General features: G+C 45.0%; 1 protein-coding gene across 1 annotated transcript in view; it reads right to left on the bottom strand.

Annotated features, from left to right (window-relative positions):
* The window catches only part of dntt (DNA nucleotidylexotransferase), a 367455-nt gene that overhangs the window by 306341 nt on the left and 42992 nt on the right, over positions 1 to 18122 (bottom strand). The window contains exon 3 of the mRNA XM_033033629.1: positions 3487 to 3603. Coding sequence (XP_032889520.1) covers positions 3487 to 3603 — 117 coding nt within the window. The remainder of the gene's footprint in view (positions 1 to 3486; positions 3604 to 18122) is intronic.

The raw sequence follows: 18122 nt of genomic DNA, 5'->3' as shown, positions 1-18122 counted from the left end.
TTGTAACATTGCTACATTAACATTTTCCCAGTATGGCCTTATCTTTACACAGTTCCAGAAAATCTGCGATTGGTCTGCCTCCGTACTCCCACACAGCCTCCAACAGTGTTGTTGGACAGCAAGTTGTCTGCTTTTTATTTTGGGTGTTATAAAAAAGCGAGATAGATTCTTCCAGCAAAATTCTCTCCATACTAGTGAGCTTGTGGATGAACATTGTGTTCCACGCATTTGATACCATTCTTCTTCTGTTATTTGAATCTTTAATTCTGCTTCCCATTTGTTTTTATGTATTCATTTATCTCTTGCCCGGAGTAGGGGAATCGAGGACCAGAGGACATAGGTTCAAGGTGAAGGGGAAATAATTTAATAGGAAACTGAGGGGTAACTTTTGGTGGGTGTATAGTACAAGCTGCCAGATGAGGTATTTGAGGCAGGGACTATCCCAACGTTTAAGAAACAGTTAGGCAGGTACATGTATAGGACAGGATTGGAGGGATATGGACCAAGAGCAGGCAGGGGGGATTAGTGTAGCTGGGATATGTTGGCCGGTGTGGGCAAGTTGGGCCGAAGGGCCTATTTCCACATTGTATCGCTCTATGACTCTATTCAATGTAAAAGTAAATCCTGTCCAGTCCTTGTCCTTAGTTAGAGTCAAAGAGTCATAGAGTGATACAGTGGGGAAACAGGCCCTTCGGCCCAACTTGCCCACACTGGTCAACACGTCCCAGCTACTCTAGTCCCGCCTGCCAGCATTTGGTCCATATTCATCCAAACCTGCCCTATCCATGTACCTGTCTAACTGCTTCTTTTTGTGGCCTCTGGTTTGCATATTTATATTGTGATGTTCAACTTTCAACGATTCCAACATTGGTCTTTGTCCTAAATGGAAGTGCCAATTTTTGGTCCTAACTTAGAACAGAGGACATAGAACAGTACAGCACCGGAACAGGCCCTTCGGCCCACGATGTCTGTGCTGAACATGTTGCCAAAATACCATGCATAAAACAAAATGACAGTGATGATGTTTTTTAGAGGTAATCATCCCAGCCCACGACATTCTCAGGGCAGTGCATTGGGCTGACTACCTCCATCAGTTTAATCAATTATCTTCCTTCCATTATAATCCAGCAAGTCTATGACTGCGTGCACGAAAACCTAACCTGCTGTTTAGTTTAGAGATACAGCACGGAAACAGGCCACCGAGTCTGCACCGACCAGCGTTCCCCGTACGTTAACACTAGCCTACACACACTAGGGACAATTTACACTTATACCAAGCCAATTACCCTACAAACTTGTACGTCTTTGGAGTGTGGGAGGAAACTGAAGATCTCGGAGAAAACCCACGCTGTCATGGGGAGAACGTACAAATTCTGTACAGACTGCACCCGGAGTCGAGATCGAACCCGGGTCTCCGGCGCTGCAAGCGCTGTAAGGCAGCAACTCTACCGCTGTGTCTCCGAGCTGCACATGTGGCACATAACATCTGCACCACAAAGGTAACTGAGAATGACCAGATCCGAGAAGAGAGAGTCTAATCATCAATGCTTGACATTGCTAAATATTACCATCACCGAGTACTGCACCACTAACATCCTGGGGCTCACCTCGAACAGAAACTCAACTGGACCAGCCACAAACACAAGTCAAAGGCGGGGTATCCTGGAGCAAAAGACTCACCACTCCTCACCCTTAAGCCTTTCCACCATGAGTTCAACTCAAGCAATGCTCATGAGGATCAACACCGTTTTTGCTCAGGGTTCCAGCATCTGCTGTCTCTTGTGTCACCATTCAGGACAAAGCAGTCCACTTTGACAAAGAATACAATCGACAACATTCCAACCCACCCTTCTGGCACATTGTGGCAAGAGTTTGTATCACCCACAAAATGCACTTCAGTCACTAAAATAGGCCATTCTTTGTACTAAAGGTACACAAAATTGCTGGGGAAACTCAGCGGGTGCAGCAGCATCTATGGAGCGAAGGAAATAGGCGACGTTTCGGGCCGAAACCCTTCTTCAGACTGATGGGTGGTGGGGGGGGGAAGAAGGAAGGAAAAGGGGAGGAGGAGGAGGAGCCCGAGGGCGGGCGGATGGGAGGGTGGGAGGAGACAGTTGGAGGGTTAAGGAAGGGGAAGAGACAGCAAGGGCTAGCAAAATTGGGAGAATTCAATGTTAATGCCAACCGGACGCAAGGTCCCCAGACGGAATATGAGGTGCTGTTCCTCCAATTTCCGCTGTTGCTCACTCTGGCAATGGAGGAGACCCAGGACAGAGAGGTCGGATTGGGAATGGGAGGGGGAGTTGAAGTGCTGAGCCACCAGGAGTTCAGGTAGGTTATTGCGGACTGAGCGGAGGTGTTCGGCGAAACGATCGCCCAACCTACGCTTAGTCTCCCCGATGTAAATCAGCTGACATCTAGAGCAGCGGATGCAGTAGATGAGGTTGGAGGAGATACAGGTGAACCTTTGTCGCACCTGGAACGACTGCTTGGGTCCTTGAATGGAGTCGAGGGAGGAGGTGAAGGGACAGGTGTTGCATTTCTTGCGGTTGCAACGGAAAGTGCCTGGGGAGAGGGTGGTGCGGGAGGGAAGGGAAGAATTGACGAGGGAGTTGCGGAGGGAGCGGTCTTTGCGGAAGGCAGACATGGGGGGAGATGGGAAGATGTGGCGAGTGGTGGGGTCACGTTGGAGGTGGCGGAAATGGCGGAGGATTATGTGTTGTATTTGCCGGCTGGTGGGGCGAAAGGTGAGGACCAGAGGGACTCTGCCCTTGTTGCGAGTGCGGGGATGGGGAGAGAGAGCAGTGTTACGGGGTATGGATGAGACCCTGGTGTGAGCCTCATCTATGGTGGCGGAGGGGAATCCCCGTTCCCTGAAGAACGAGGACATTTCCGATGCCCTGGTATGGAATGTCTCATCCTGGGAACAGATGCGGCGTAGGCGGAGGAATTGGGAGTAGGGGATGGAGTCTTTACAGGGGGCAGGGTGGGAAGACGTGTAGTCCAGATAGCCATGTGAGTCAGTGGGTTTGTAATGATATTGGTTTATATTTTTGACATGCGTTCAGAGATACCGTGAATAACTTTGTGCGCTATCCAGTCACATCATAGCATGCATGAGTACAATCAGCCATACACAAGTACAACAGTGTAAGGAGACAATTACCAGAGATAGTAGTTCACGACTGTTCTCTGGTTGTGGTGGGATAACAGCTGGGAAGAAACTGTCCCTGAATCTGGAGGTGTGCGTTTTCTCACTTTTGTGAAAAGGAATGTGGTACATATTTGTAAAGCCTCGGCTTTGACTGCTAAATTCTTTTTGAGGTGTGTGGAGCAGTCATCAGTCATTGCCTATTTACAGTGGAATCTGCAACTTATTTACCACCAGTCCTCCAATAAGATAACAAAGAAACTCTTTTTTTTACTCAACTTGCTAATAGATGCCAATGTCAGAAATTAGACAAAAACATCTTTGATGACCTTTACCGTAAAAATCTTGTTTTTGTTGTCGAGAGTTGATTTCCTCTGACACGCATATTTAGAAACGTATGTGACTGATGATGCTGATGGTACATCTGACTGAAGCGGTTGTGTCTTCTGCACCTGAGGGACAGAAATGGAAGTGAATCAAATTTGGTGTTAGTTCAAATAAAGGTGTCTAGTTTCTTATAGGAACCACTGAATTATTAACGTATGATACTGGCAACAAGTAATTGCAGACTTCACAGCAGTCATCAGCTGGGTTAATGAATTCATTCACTCAGCTAATGAATACTGTGAAGCCTGCATGTTGCTCACAACATTGTTCAAGAGTTGAAGATCCACAATAATGCAGAAAATAATAAGATTCTAACACTCGTTTCATGATTTTGTCTCTCAACGGTAATGTGAAAGAATCAAGGAATCCTTTTGGGATAATAGATAAAACACACTGAAAAATAGAATTTTCACTTGCACTTTAGAAAAAAGAGTCTTCCATCTCCTTCTAGCTTCTACTTGTAACAGATATCACACAGTATAAAATAAGGCAGATTACTCCGAAGACCAAGGTGGCTTTTGTCAAGTAATAATATGTGGAATCATGACGTTTTACCATCAGGGTTGGCCCTGAAATGAAGGTATGTATTTTGGTATCCAGCTGTATCTGTCTCTACATTGAAGTGTATCCCTAGGAGACCTGGAACATTGCAGAGGGTATTTGAGCGCCATGGTCTAATGAGATAAGGAGCACTGGGAATGTGACATTTGTGACGACTTTAAAACAAAAACATTGGAGACCAGAAACAGTCCAAAGTAAAGAATCGCAGCATCAAGTTAGATAGAAAGAACTGTGGAAGCATTTGGGCATTGTCGGGACTTTGTAAAATTGGTTGGATGGTGACCAACAAATGAAGAATAATGGAGCAACCATTGTGTTCAGTTCTGGGCACCATGTTATAGGAAAGATGTTGTCAAGCTGGAAAGGGTACAGAAAATATTTACAAGGATGTTGCCAGGACTGGAGGGTCTGAGGGAGAGGTTGTATGCTGGGACTCTATTCCCAGCATGGATGTTAATTTGTGTTTATTGTGTGTTTTGCTGTTTATTATTACATGTATGGCTGCAGGCAATGACATTTTGTTCAGACCGAAAGGTCTGAATGACAAATAAAGGATCTAAGTCTAAGTCTTGGAGCGCAGGAGGACGAGGGGTGATCTTATAGAGGTGTATTAAATCATGAGAGGAATTGGTCGGGCAGAGTAGGTGAATCGAGGACAAGAGGACATAGGTTTAAGGTGAAGGGGAAAAGATTTAATAGGAATCTGAGGGGTGAATTTTTCACACAAAGGGTGGGGGGTGCATGGAACAAGCTGCCAGAGGAGATAGTTGAGGCAGGGACTATCCCGACATTTAAGAAACAGTTAGACGAGGTACATAGATAAAACAGGTTTGGAGGGATATGGACCAAACGTGGGTAGGTGGAACTAGTGCAGCTGTGACATGTTGGCCGATGTGGGCAAGTTGGGTTGAAAGGCCTGTTTCCAGGCTGTATCACTATGACTATGACTTTATCTCTTTAAGAGTTAGAGAATGTCTACATTATTATCTCCCTCTTTATTCTGGCTCTGACTATTTGGGAAAATATTCTGAAGAATTCAGAGGTATCCTTGCCTATTGCTGCCCAAGCATTACAACAGGAGGCTGTTGTTCTGCTAATAGGCAGGCCTGTGCCTAATATAATTTGAACTTTAGAAATAGATTAGGATAAAAGAAAATACGTGAGGTTTCATTGTAATGTTAAATGCTTTAAATCACAGTCTCTAAAGCACCTGAGCATGCCCCAAGAATACAAAATTAGCTCTGTTAGTATAATTGTTCTTCTTAGCAAATCTTTTCCCACTGTCAGGAAGCATCTCACTGCTGCATGTCATACAAAAATGTATCAATTTATATTTAGTGTGATCTAAAATCATAAAAGCAAAAAAAAATCTTAGCAAATAAAGTTCAACAAATATTATTTTCATGTCATATTTCATTTTGACATTGTTTAGTTTTATTTTTGTTTAGTTTAGTTTAGAGAAACAGGCCCTTCGGCCCATCGAGTCTGCACCGGCCAGCGATCCCCGCACATTAACATTATCCTACACACGCTTTTTACATTTACCAAGCCAATTTACCTACATACCTGTACGTCTCTGTATACCGAAGATCTAGAAAAAAACACACGCAGGTCGCGGGGAGAACGTACAAACTACGTATAGACAGCACCTGTAGTCGGGATCAAACCCGTGTCTCTGGCGCTACGCCACCATGCCACCCTGAGTGCCATCGTGCATGAGGCTATTCGGCCCATTAAGCCCATTAAGTCCAGCTCTCCAACCAATCTCATTAATTCCCTTCTATGAAATATTTCTCACCGGCCTATTGTCTCTTGATTAGCCCATTAACTCTCCCCTGAACCTTCTCTCATCCATCTGTACTTGGGATAATTTATCGTACAAAGTCACCCCACCAGCAAGCCTTTGAGGATGCGGGAAGCAATTTAATTTATATTTTCTAATTCAAAGCAAGGATGGTTCCAAGATTCTGTTCAATAATTTTTAACCAGTTCATCATGAAATTTTACCTGAGAAATTAGTACCATTCAATCTGTCATTAGGCTCCCAATTTATACAATGAACCAATGAAAAATTAGGGAAGAATCTTAGCTGACGGGCTTTCTATTTTTAAACCGTCTTCACAATGAATTATAAAAAGATACCATGCCATCAGTGCAACATTTTGGCTGCCAATCAAAATCAGCATGAACTATCATGGTACTAACTGGAATTAAATAGCAATCAACACCTCCATCAGGTTTACATTGCCAATTAATCCTTGACAAGGTATAAACAAAGAGCTGGTTCGCCTGCCAAACAAAGCACTTGGCCTGCATCCTGCAGACACCACATAACTTTGACATCACTTCCCAAACAAAATAATTCCCATCTGATACAGTTAAAATTTAGAGATATTTTCCCAGTGTAACTTTCATTATTGGAAGGAAAAAAAAATACGAACTTCATACCCAACAATCCTTGAAAACAGTTGCAAGGATCCTGGGTTGTTTAAGAAGGAACTGCAGATGCTGAAAATCGAAGGTAGACAAAAGTGCTGGAGAAACGCAGCGGGTGCAGCAGCATCTATGGAGCGAAGGAAATAGGCAACGTTTCGGCCCGAAACGTTGCCTATTTCCTTCGCTCCATAGATGCTGCTGCACCCACTGAGTTTCTCCAGGATCGTGGGTTGTCATGATCCATTGCCCATACAGCGCAGTTCAGAGATTATATCGACTGTGGTGCCTGGCTGATATAGTGATGTCTGTATCATGCCAATCCTTCAACAGATAGACACAAAAAGCTGGAGTAACTCAACAGGACAGCCAGCATCCCTGGAGAGAAGGAATGGGTGATGTTTTGGGTCGACACCCTTCCTCAGACATCACATTATTCCTTAGGTGTGATATCAATAGGCCACTATCATTATTTACCACACCCTTTAGTCTGAAGAAGTGTCCCGCCTCGAAATGATTAATGGTCCATTGTGATAACTGGAGGTTTTAGTAATTTTGGTGATGAATTACAGTGCGCAAACTTGCGGTATTAGTGTCTGTTTTGCCACAGGTAATGTGGCATGGGTCTGTCCTGACATCAGGCGCTGGGCAGGTGAACACAGTACAGGGTCACAGGAGATGTTGCGCAGGTTGAGCAAGTCTAGGAAAATGTCTGATCCTGCTCTGTGGGATCGTTCCATCACTTGTTCGGCATTCCTGACAGATGTTCAGCAAACCCATTTGCATGTGGGTATTCAGTGGTACTGGTGATATGACGAAAGTCCCAGCGTTTAGCAAAGTTTTTGAAGTACTGGCTGGTAAATTGACTGCCATTGTTGGAAACTAGTTGATAGGTAGCCCTGTGGACAGAGAAGTGGCGTGCCAGCTTCTGGACTACCGCTGCAGAGGTGGGGCTATGGAGAAGATCAATTTCAAACCATCTGGAGTACGAGTCGACTAAGACCAGGTATTGTTTGCCATGCCTATCAACAATGTCAGTTGCCACAGTGGACCATGGGAGATCCAGAACTGGGTGTGAGAGAAGTGACTGCATTGCTTGGTGTGGTGCCAAACTGTTGCACACCGCACAGGACTGCAGAAGTGCCTGGCAGATCCAATGCCAGGTTTATCAATAAATGTGGGAACTGTGGAGGTTTGCATGTTGGCATTCGTGAACAATGCCCTGCATTTGGAAAGATTTGCCATTACTATAGACACAGAAATCACTTCATCCGCTGCTGTTGCTCGCGTGGGAACAGAGTTGAGACAAAGCAATCTGTGCACCTGCTACAGCCAGATCTTTCTCACGTAACTCCAACAGCAATCCCTCTACCTAACGAGAATGTGCTGCCTGCTATCGATGGACTAAGTATCAACATACATTCTTTGTCGGAGTTGTCTTGTAAACACCACGATCTCATGGTCACCCTCCTCATTAACGGAGTGAATGTTATTGCTAAACTCGATACAGGAGCTCGTTGCAATGTCCTATCCTTATCTGAGCTCCACAGGATTCGGAATACAAATTACTGCTACATTACTCCCCTTTGGGGGAGATGCGATGCACCCTGTTGGAAGAGTCAGGTTACAGTGCCACCTACCGTCATGTATATACAATCTGAACTTCTTTATTGACCGAGAGAAAGTGACTTCTCTGCTAGGCATTGATGCTTGCAATGACCTAGGCTTGGTCACCTTTGGTACAGGGGTTCATCAACTGTCTCCCGCACATGGCTCCACTCAACAGTTTCTCTCACAATACGGAGATCTCTTTGACGACAAGCTTGGCAAGCTTCCCATCAAGTGCACAATCACGGCTGACCCCGAGGTCATGCCAGTTGTCCGTCCTGCCCACCGGGTTCCCCATGCCATGCAGGGTCGCGTTCAAAAATAACTCAACAGGATGGAGGCTCTAGGTGTGATTGCTCCTGTTGCTGATCCATCGGACTGGGTCTCAACCATGGTCGTAGCAACCAAAAAGAACAAGGAACAAATACGGATTTGCATCAATCCTAAAGATTTAAACACTGCCATTAAACAACCACACTATCTCACTTCTGACACCATGTTGTGTAATGAGACCCATACACAGGAGTAACAACTCCTAGTCTTCATTGTAACACAAGCGGAGGAAACATTACATGCTTTCATCTCCGTAGTCAGCATCAAGTTTGACCGTGAGATGGTGATGTACCATTATCAATAGTCCCGGTAGGGATGAAGATCCGGACTGGACTACATATGGAATGTGCAGCATGCATAATATGTGTGGTGATAGATATAGTAAAGGCAAGCTAATATGGTTAATCTACAAGTAACTCAGCGGGACAGGCAGCATCTCTGGAGACAAGGAATGAGTGACATTACGGGTCAAGAGCCTTCTTCAGATATCACATTTCGTCATCTTTACAGCCACTGGCAATGCAATACGTCCCACCATAAACTTCAAGATGCAGTAGAGGGTACATTTCAGTGCAACCTTGATGCAGACATCTGGAATCTTAGTCCTTTGTTGTTCAAGAAGGAGTTGGCTCCTTGACCACTGTAGGTAGGCATATAATCCAGCTGGAATCTCTTCCCTCTTCTCGCCTTGTGTGCTTTCAATGGTCTCTATTCATTCACACAGTTATGCTCAGTTCCAAAAGGAAGATTTAGTTTAGTTTAGTTTTGTTTAGTTTAGTTTAATTTAATATCGTTTAGAGATACAGCAAGGAAACAGGCTCTTCGGCCCATCGACTATCAATCACCCGCTAACACTAGTTCTATGTTATCCCGCTTTCTCATTCACTCCCTGGGTCAAGGAAATAGCATTCACGTCACGACCCTGTTTCCATCAATCGTTCCACCACTACGCACAAGAACCACAAGAAGCGCAAAGTGCAATTGTATGCAGATGCCGAGAAGTGTGTTCAGCTCTGGCTGAACGATTTCTAATCTTGTGATGATAAGAAGAGCCACTCCCTACACACTAGGGGCAATTTACAGCAACCGACTAACCTACAAACCCGCACCTTTTTGGGATGTGGGAGGAAACCGGAGCACCTGGAGGGTACCTGGCAGTCACAGGGAGAACGTGCAAACTCCACACAGACAGCACCCGAGGTCGGGATCGAACCTGGGTCCCTGGCACTGTGAGGCAGCAACTCTACCGCTGTCCCACTGTGCCACCCTAAGATCTAATCAGTGCTGTTATGTGTTGGGTCAACTGGCAGGCAGACTGTGTAGAAAGTTTGCAAGTAGCCAAAAAAAAAAATACCAGCACTTATTTACAGATTTCAAACTTGAAGCAACCACGGATAGCCCATAAAGTGTATTGAATTCTAATTACACTTTAAATAGTCCCTGTGAGTGGGTATTTGTGGGGGAAAATCTGTACTTAATGCTGCTCATATATGTTCAGCCGAATATGTTCCAAAGACGGTACCTCCAATTAAAAGATGTCAAATCAGTATAACAAATTGGTACCTGCCACACTTCATGTCTAATAAGAATCAATTCGCTGTCATTTCACAACCCTAAAGGCAGTCGAAATTGTGGGCACTTCCATGTTATAGTTTGCCCCATTACCTTTGTAAATATTGCATTGGTAAATAAATGTAGATGGGAGATTACTAGAGATCCAAACAACCACGTAAGCACAGAATATGAGTTTTGCACACAAAACATTACACAGAAAAAAATCCCTTTTCAAAGAACATATTAGAACACATTTTTTGAGACGGGCCACAATTCATTAGGAAAGAGAGATTTAATGTCAGAATTTGGAATTAAGAATAGAACACGTCCTCAATGGTTCTCAATTACGCTGTCAGAATTCTCAATGAATGTGATATTAAATAAATATTGAAATAGCAGGTACTGAATTCTGCTGCTCGGTGGTAATTATATCAAATAAAATGAATTATCATTGAGCAGCAAGCATGAATTTCACCACCAAAAAAAATGTGAATTTGTAATTTGGAGATTTGTCACTAAATGAATATGTGCACCTTTACCAACTGTTAATGTATTTCTAAACAGGAATAGATGCTATATTAGGATTTGTTTATTTATGATTCAGCCAGGAGCATTTTCATCAATTTTGGCTTGCTTGATTTGAGAACTCTGCACATAATACTTTGTTGTCTGCTGTGTATTTCATTTCTTCCATTATGTTTAAACTATGGGACTGGGATTTGTGGCACCAGATGGTTTGTGCAGTGAAGCAGACTAGAGTTGATAGCAGTTGTCTATATTTTTGGCATGAAGGCAGGCAGCCACTTGCATGAAGACGTCAACTTACTCATTTTAGAGCATGCTGGTTTCAGAAAAAAAAAGTTATCAGCTACTCAAAAATTCAGACTGTACACCTGATTTTCCAAAGCAGGAAAGAAATTCCACATTAAATATTAAATAAATTAAAAACTGCAAATAATAAAATGTTATTGTCAATTTGGTCAGCATATTCAGTCCTTTGCAGAATGTGACATGTTTTTAAGGCAAATTCATGCAAGACAAGGGTGTGATCTTTCCCCATGGCTGGGAAGAGAGGTTTTGGTACTTTACCCCTGCTTCAGCAGGTAGCAGTAGAGGAATCAACAGTTATGGTATGGGCCTACCCACCTGCTTGTGTTGTTCCTTAGCAGCACCATTATTAGAGAGAAGTTAAATGAACACCAAGCCATCATCGTCCTGCACTGTTCAACTTTATGAGCAATTTGTTAATCTTGGTCTACCAGAGATGTTAGCCTCACTGGTCTGTAGTTCCCAGGCTTTACCTTATAGCCTTCGTTAATAGAGGCACAACATTAGCCACCCTCCAGTCTCCCAGCTCCTCACTCGTGTCTAATGATGATTCATATATCTCAGCCAGAGCACCTGCAATTTCTTCTCTAGCTTCCCACGTTGTCCTTGGATATTTCTGATCAGGCCCAATAGATTTATGTTACTTCATACGCTTTAGGACATTCGTCATTTCCTCGACTGAAATACGGACTGTCCCCAAGCCATTTCCACTAATGCCCCTGTCCCACTTAGGAAACCTGAACGGAAACCTCTGGAGACTTTGCTCCCCACCCAAGGTTTCTATGCGGTTCCTGGAGGTTTTTGTCAGTCTCCCTAATGGTCGAAAGTGGTTTCCGCTTCTTCTAGGTTCCGGCGATTATTTTTAAAAATTCAAAACCGGCCGCGATTATAAATAGGTTGCTGTTTTAAAAATCAGTCATTTTTTTAGTCGAAGCCGGTTGCGATGCTAGTTGAAGGTGGTTGCCGGAGGTTGCAGGTAAGACCTTCCACTACCTGCAACCTCCAGCAACCACCTTCAACTAGTTGGGGGGTCAAGAGAGTCAAGAGTGTTTTATGTCCCAGATAGAACAATGACATTCCTACTTGCTGCAGCACAACCGAATATGCAAACATAGTATGATATGACAAAGGACCCATCAATAATGTATTCGCAGACTACTGCCGTGATATTCTCCTCTGTCAATAAAGCAACACCCCCTCGTCTTTTACCCTCACCTCTGTCTCTTTTGTTGCACCTGTACCCTGGAACATTAGCTGCCTGTCAGACCAAGTGTAAGCTAATGGCAATCGTTTCGCCGAACACCTCCGCTCGGTCCGCATTAACCAACCTGATCTCCCGGTGGCTCAGCACTTCAACTCCCCCTCCCATTGCGAATCCGACCTTTCTGTCCTGGGCCTCCTCCATGGCCGGAGTGAGCACCACCGGAATGTGGAGGAGCAGCACCTCATATTCCGCTTGAGCAGTTTGCACCCTAGCGGCATAAACATTGAATTCTCCAATTTCCGGTAGCCCTTGCTGTCTCCTCCCCTTCCCAGCTCTCCCTCAGCCCTCGGACTCCTCCTCGTCCTTTCTCCTTTCTTCCCCTTGCCCCCCCCCCCCTCCCCCTCCCCCCCTCGCCCTACATCAAGTCTGAAGAAGGGTTTCGGCCCGAAACATTGCCTATTTCCTTCGCTCCATAGATGCTGCCTCACCCGCTGAATTTCTCCAGCACTTTTGTCTACCTTCTGTCCCTTGCTTAGTCAGGTTTCCATAATGGTTACAACGGCCCAGTAGGACCTACCCATTCACTCCCTGAGTTCATCCACTTTACCCGTCAGGCCTCTTGCATTAAAATAAATGCAACTCAATCCAACAGTCCTCCCTTGCTCCATGTCATGCCTATTCTGTCCACTGAACAGTCTTTCATCACAATCCACAATGATTTCCAACCTTTCTCCTGCCTCATTCCTGCTATAGATCCCCCCTCCCCCCGCCAATCTAGTTTAAACCCACTCGTGTAGCACTAGCAAACCTGCCTGCCAGGATAATGGGTGCCCTTCAGTTCAACTACAACCCATCCCTCTTGTACTGGTCACCTCTGACCCAAAATTGAAATGAATCAACAAATTTGAATTGAATAATTTTTATTAGCAAAGTATGTATACATGCAAGGAATTTGCCTTGGAAAATGGAAAAAAACATTTTTTATGTCTTAGGCAGCTTTGACAGTCTAGTGACATTTTGGGTCAGGACCCTCCTTCTCTGATCATGGGGAGGGGGGGAGGGGAGGGGGGATGGCAAAGGTGGAAGAAAGGTGGGGCAGGACAAAACCTGGCAAGTGATAGGTGGATACAGGTGAGGGAGGGTATTGATAGGTAGATGGTTGGACAAAGGCCAGAGATGATAAGAGAGAAGGTGTGAGACAAAAAGAGTTGTGAATTATGAAGTTAGAGCAGTGGTTCTTTACCATTTTGGCCCCACGACCCCATCAGACATTCTTGGTCAGTACCGTGACCCCCGAAACAAAAATTGAAAAAAGAGCCCGATTTATTAAAACATGTCGGCCAACACTCAGTCAATGGGATGGCTGAAAGTCCTTCGCAACCATCAGGTGATCAAAACGAGGACGAATGCTCATGTCAGCGTCGATCACAAGCCTATTACGTGCCTTCGTTTTCAGAGTTATTATGGTTGAGAATCCAGCCTCACAGTGATAGGTTGAGGGGGACTGGACCAATAGGGTCAGGGCCCTCTTCGAAAGAACAGGACAGTCCTTCACTTTCACCAAAACGTGGCGAGCTCTTGTTCCACGAAGTCACTCTTGAGCTGTGTATCCTCACAAATTCAGTAAAATTCAACCTTCGCAGCCACGTCAGTATCGCTGATGACACCGTCTTCAACGGAAAAGGGTCAGACGATTCACTCATCACGAGAGCAGTCGTCCAGTTCGGGTAAGTAACGTTTGATGGATTCTCTAAATGCCAGAAGGTGGGTTGAGATCTCCTCGTGGAAGTGGCATTCAGCATCTGGCATAGCATCCGGGGTAGGGGGGGGGGAGGGCTGTCCCCCCATGTTTGGAGAGGTGGGGGACAATCCCTCCCATGTTTTGTGAAACATGTTGCAGCAAAACCACCACCGCAGCCTCCGAAGTCAACCAGCTCCGCGATGGCAAGTCCACAGGCTCTGCGACCAGAGCTCTCAAGGTCGATTCCAGTTGGAGGCCGCCAGCTCCTGGAATCTCGTAGCCCAGGACTAGCTGCAGTTCCCAGGTCACCTCGCCTGTCCCGGGACTGGCTGTAGTGCCCAGGTCAGCTCGCTTGCCCCAGGTCTGGCTGTCATGCCCAGTTCGCTGGCAGATCTGGCTACAGTGCCCAAGTCGGCTCGCTTGCCCCAGGTCTGGCTGTAGCGCCCAGGTCGCCTGCGTGCCCCAGAAATGTCTGCAGTACCCAGGTCGCCTGTGTGCCCCAGGACTAACTGCAGTTCCCAGGTCAGCTAGCCTGCCACGGGACTAGCTGCAGTTTCCAGGTCGGGAAGACTAATTGGAAAAAAATACACCTGAGGGCCGGATGATTTCAACCCCTGTCCCAGATGTTAGGCCTCATTGCGTGCCCCCCCCCCCCCCCCCATGTTTTAAAAACAATTTTGGCCCTTGCAGGGAAGATAGTCACCGTCCTGGACTCTTCTCTGGTAAAGGTGAATCTTCCTCATGAACGCTGCCACTTTGTCACGAGCCGTGTGTAGCATTGGGAGGTTTCCTTCAAATAACAGGTTCAAGGAATTCACCTCGGAGAAGAAGTCAGCCAAGTAAGCAACCTTCATCACGAACAGTGCATCCTGTATCTTTTCATGAAGCTGATTCTCATTCTCAGTACACCCTCTCTCCAAGAACAGCGCCATTTCCTCTCAAAGTTGAATCACACGATTGGGAACTTTACCACGCGAAAGCCAGCGCACCTCTGTGTGGAATATCAAAACTGTGAAATCGGCGCCCATTTCTTCACACATCGCTTTGAAGATTCTTGAGTTTGTTGCACTCCCTTGGATGTGGTTTACAATCTTCACCACATCTGAAATCACTTCTCGAAGACCAGGAAGGAGAGTCTTCATCGCTAAAGCATGGCAATGTATCATGCAGTGGGTGAAGGAGACATGAGGAGCGACATCCTTCACGAAGGCATTGAAGCCTGATCTGCATCCGACCATGGAAGGTGGCCCATCTGGACACCCCCTGAAAAATCGTTCCCAGCCAAGCTCATGTTTGATGAGGAAGGCTTCCATCATTCTGAACACATCTTCTCCCCGTGGTAGTGGCCAATGGCTCCAAGAACAGATACTCCTCCTTCATGGCTTCTCCGTCGAGGTAACGAATGTAGACTAGCAGTTGGGAACATTAGGCAACATCTGTTGACTCGTCCAGTTGCAGTGAATACCCTGGACTGCTCTTCACAGCGCTCACTACTTGCGGCAGAATATCATTACTCATATCCGAGATTCGACTTTTGACTGTGTCATTCGAAAGGGAAATCTGCCTGAACTTGTTTGACTACTGTTCTCCCAGCACTAACTTCACTGCTTCGAGAAGGCATGGCCTGATAAGCTCTTCACCGATGGTGTGAGGTTTCTTAGTCTGTGCGATTCGATAAGCAATCCGGTATGAAGCCTCCAGCGCGGCTTCATTTTGATGATTGCAGTGACCCATCGAATCGATGCGGGAACCCTTGAGTGCAGCTTCTTTTCATTTGAAATAGTCCCCGCCCTTCGCCGCCAGGTCGCTGTGACAAGACTCCAAATGGATCTTCAGTTTGCTGAGCTTCATGCTCACGTGGCTCAAAACCTTGGCACAGATAACACATTGCGGCCTGACCACGGATTTTTGAACAATGTTTATGAAGCCAAACTATACGTGCGCGTCTTGGAAGACATGGTTCACAACACACGCAGTTTGTATGCGTATACGTAATCACATACGCAAACAAAATGCTGTGAGTGGTATGTACCTTTGTTTGGTTCCTAAAAATGGGCTCAACAAATTGATATGTTATTTATGACCCCTTCATGACCCCCAGCAAAACCCCAAATGACCCCCATGAGGGTCATGACCCCCGGGTTACGAACCGCTGTTATAGACTATTGGATTCAGATTCAATATTAGCTTTCAAAGCATAATTAGATATATGTTTAAAGGAGAGAAACACCGCATAGAAACAGAGAAAGAGCATGAGAAGGGGACAATCATTACAGCCTTGAAGGATTTAATGTCTACTTTTGTGGTTACTATTTTATGACACGATTATTTAATGTTAGAAACATTGAAGTTCTGGTTTGTAAACATTTTGATGAATTTTAAATTGAATTTTCTTGCATGAAATAGAGTGGTTCATTCAGACATTCTTGCTGTAACAGATTTTGTCTCTAAATGCTTCCCATTTTACAGTACCATCGGCTGGTTGTATTTATTGATAACATATCATTTGTTTCACAGCATCCTTAATGATACTTTTAATATCTTTTATGAAATGTTATACTTATTCAAAGTAATATCAATGCCATAAATGAACAAAGGCACTGATCCACTTAACTATGAATGCGGGGTACCTCATTGTGTCTTGAAATGTACAATTTCATTGTGAAAGTATCTATTACAGGGATTTCTTCTTTGTCACGATCCTTTAACTACAAAAGGAAGACAAATCACAATCCTATAAAGTGAGTCTAATGAACATACAATAAGCTTACAAAGGAGTTACAAAGTAAAGCTTAATCTAGTTAATTGTCTCAATGAATCGGATAGATTTTGCGGTAAGCAGAGAATCGATGGTGGTGGTCATTAGTTTTACTTGCATTTACCCAGATGCCATTGACTTCAATTTTCCAAGGTGCCTTTAGAAACATAGAAACATAGAAAGTAGGTGCGAGAGTAGACCACCAGGTCCGTCGAGCCCGCACCGCCATTCGCTCATGGCTGAACACTAAACAGACACACTTACCCACAAACAGTAGACACAAGACACAGAACACAAGACACTACCCTCCCCTTTATACCGCTATCACCCCTCTCCACCCCAAAAACCTCGTGATCTCCTGGGAGAGGCAAAAAACCGGATAAAAACCCAGGCCCAATTCGGGAAAAAAATCCGGGAAATTCCTCTCCGACCCCAATCCAGGCGATCGACACTTGTCCAGGAGATCACTCAGGTCTTACTATACTAACCATACCTAGGTCCATATCCCTGCCCTCTCCCCGTAGCCCCTTATCCCCTTGGCAGCTAAAAAACCATCTATTTTAGTCTTAAATATATTTAAAGTTTCTGCTTCCACTGCTCCCTGGGGCAGTGAATTCCATAAATTAACCACCCTCTGGGTGAAGAAGTTCTTCCTCATCTCCGTTTTAAAAGAGCCCCCCCTTATTCTGCAACTATGTCCCCTAGTTCTAGCCTCCCCGATCATTGGGAACATCCTCGGTGCATCCACCCGATCAAGGCCCCTCACGATCTTATATGTTTCAATGAGATCGCCTCTCATCCTTCTAAACTCCAAAGAGTAGAGTTCCAGCCTACTTAACCTTTCCTCATATGTCAATCCCCTCATTGCAGGAATTAATCTTGTAAACCTTCGCTGCACTGCCTCCAGGGCTAGTACATCCTTTCTTAAGTATGGACCCCAGAACTGTACACAGTATTCCAAATGTGGTCTCACTAATACTGTGTACAGCTGCAGCAAGACCTCCGTGTTTTTATACTCAATCCCCCTAGCAATAAAGGCCAAAACTCCATTGGCCTTCCTGATTGCTTGCTGCACCTGCATACTAACTTTTAGTGATTCATGTACTAATACCCCTAGATCCCTTTGCGTTGCATTACAACGCAGCTCCTCCTCATTTAGAAAATAACTTGCCCTATCATTTTTTTTCCCAAAGTGAATGACTTCACATTTATTAGTATTAAACTTCATCTGCCAAGTTGTTGCCCACTCACCTAGCTTATCTATATCCTTTTGCAGACTCTTCCTATCCTCCTCATCCCCTACTTTTCCTCCCATTTTTGTATCGTCCGCAAATTTTGATATATTACACTTGGTTCCCTCCTCCAAATCATTTATATAAATTGTGAACAACTGGGGTCCCAGCACCGACCCTTGCGGAACCCCGCTAGTTACCAGTTGCCATCCCGAGTATGAACCATTTATCCCCACTCTCTGCTTCCTATTTGTTAGCCAATCCTCTACCCATGCTAATATATTACCCCCAATCCCATAATTTTTTATTTTTAGCAATAGTCTCTTATGTGG

This window comes from Amblyraja radiata, chromosome 15 (assembly GCF_010909765.2).
Source record: "Amblyraja radiata isolate CabotCenter1 chromosome 15, sAmbRad1.1.pri, whole genome shotgun sequence".
NCBI classification, from domain to species: Eukaryota; Metazoa; Chordata; class Chondrichthyes; order Rajiformes; family Rajidae; genus Amblyraja; species Amblyraja radiata.
Note: the sequence above shows the minus strand (reverse complement) of the source record. Positions and strands in the feature narration are given on the sequence as shown.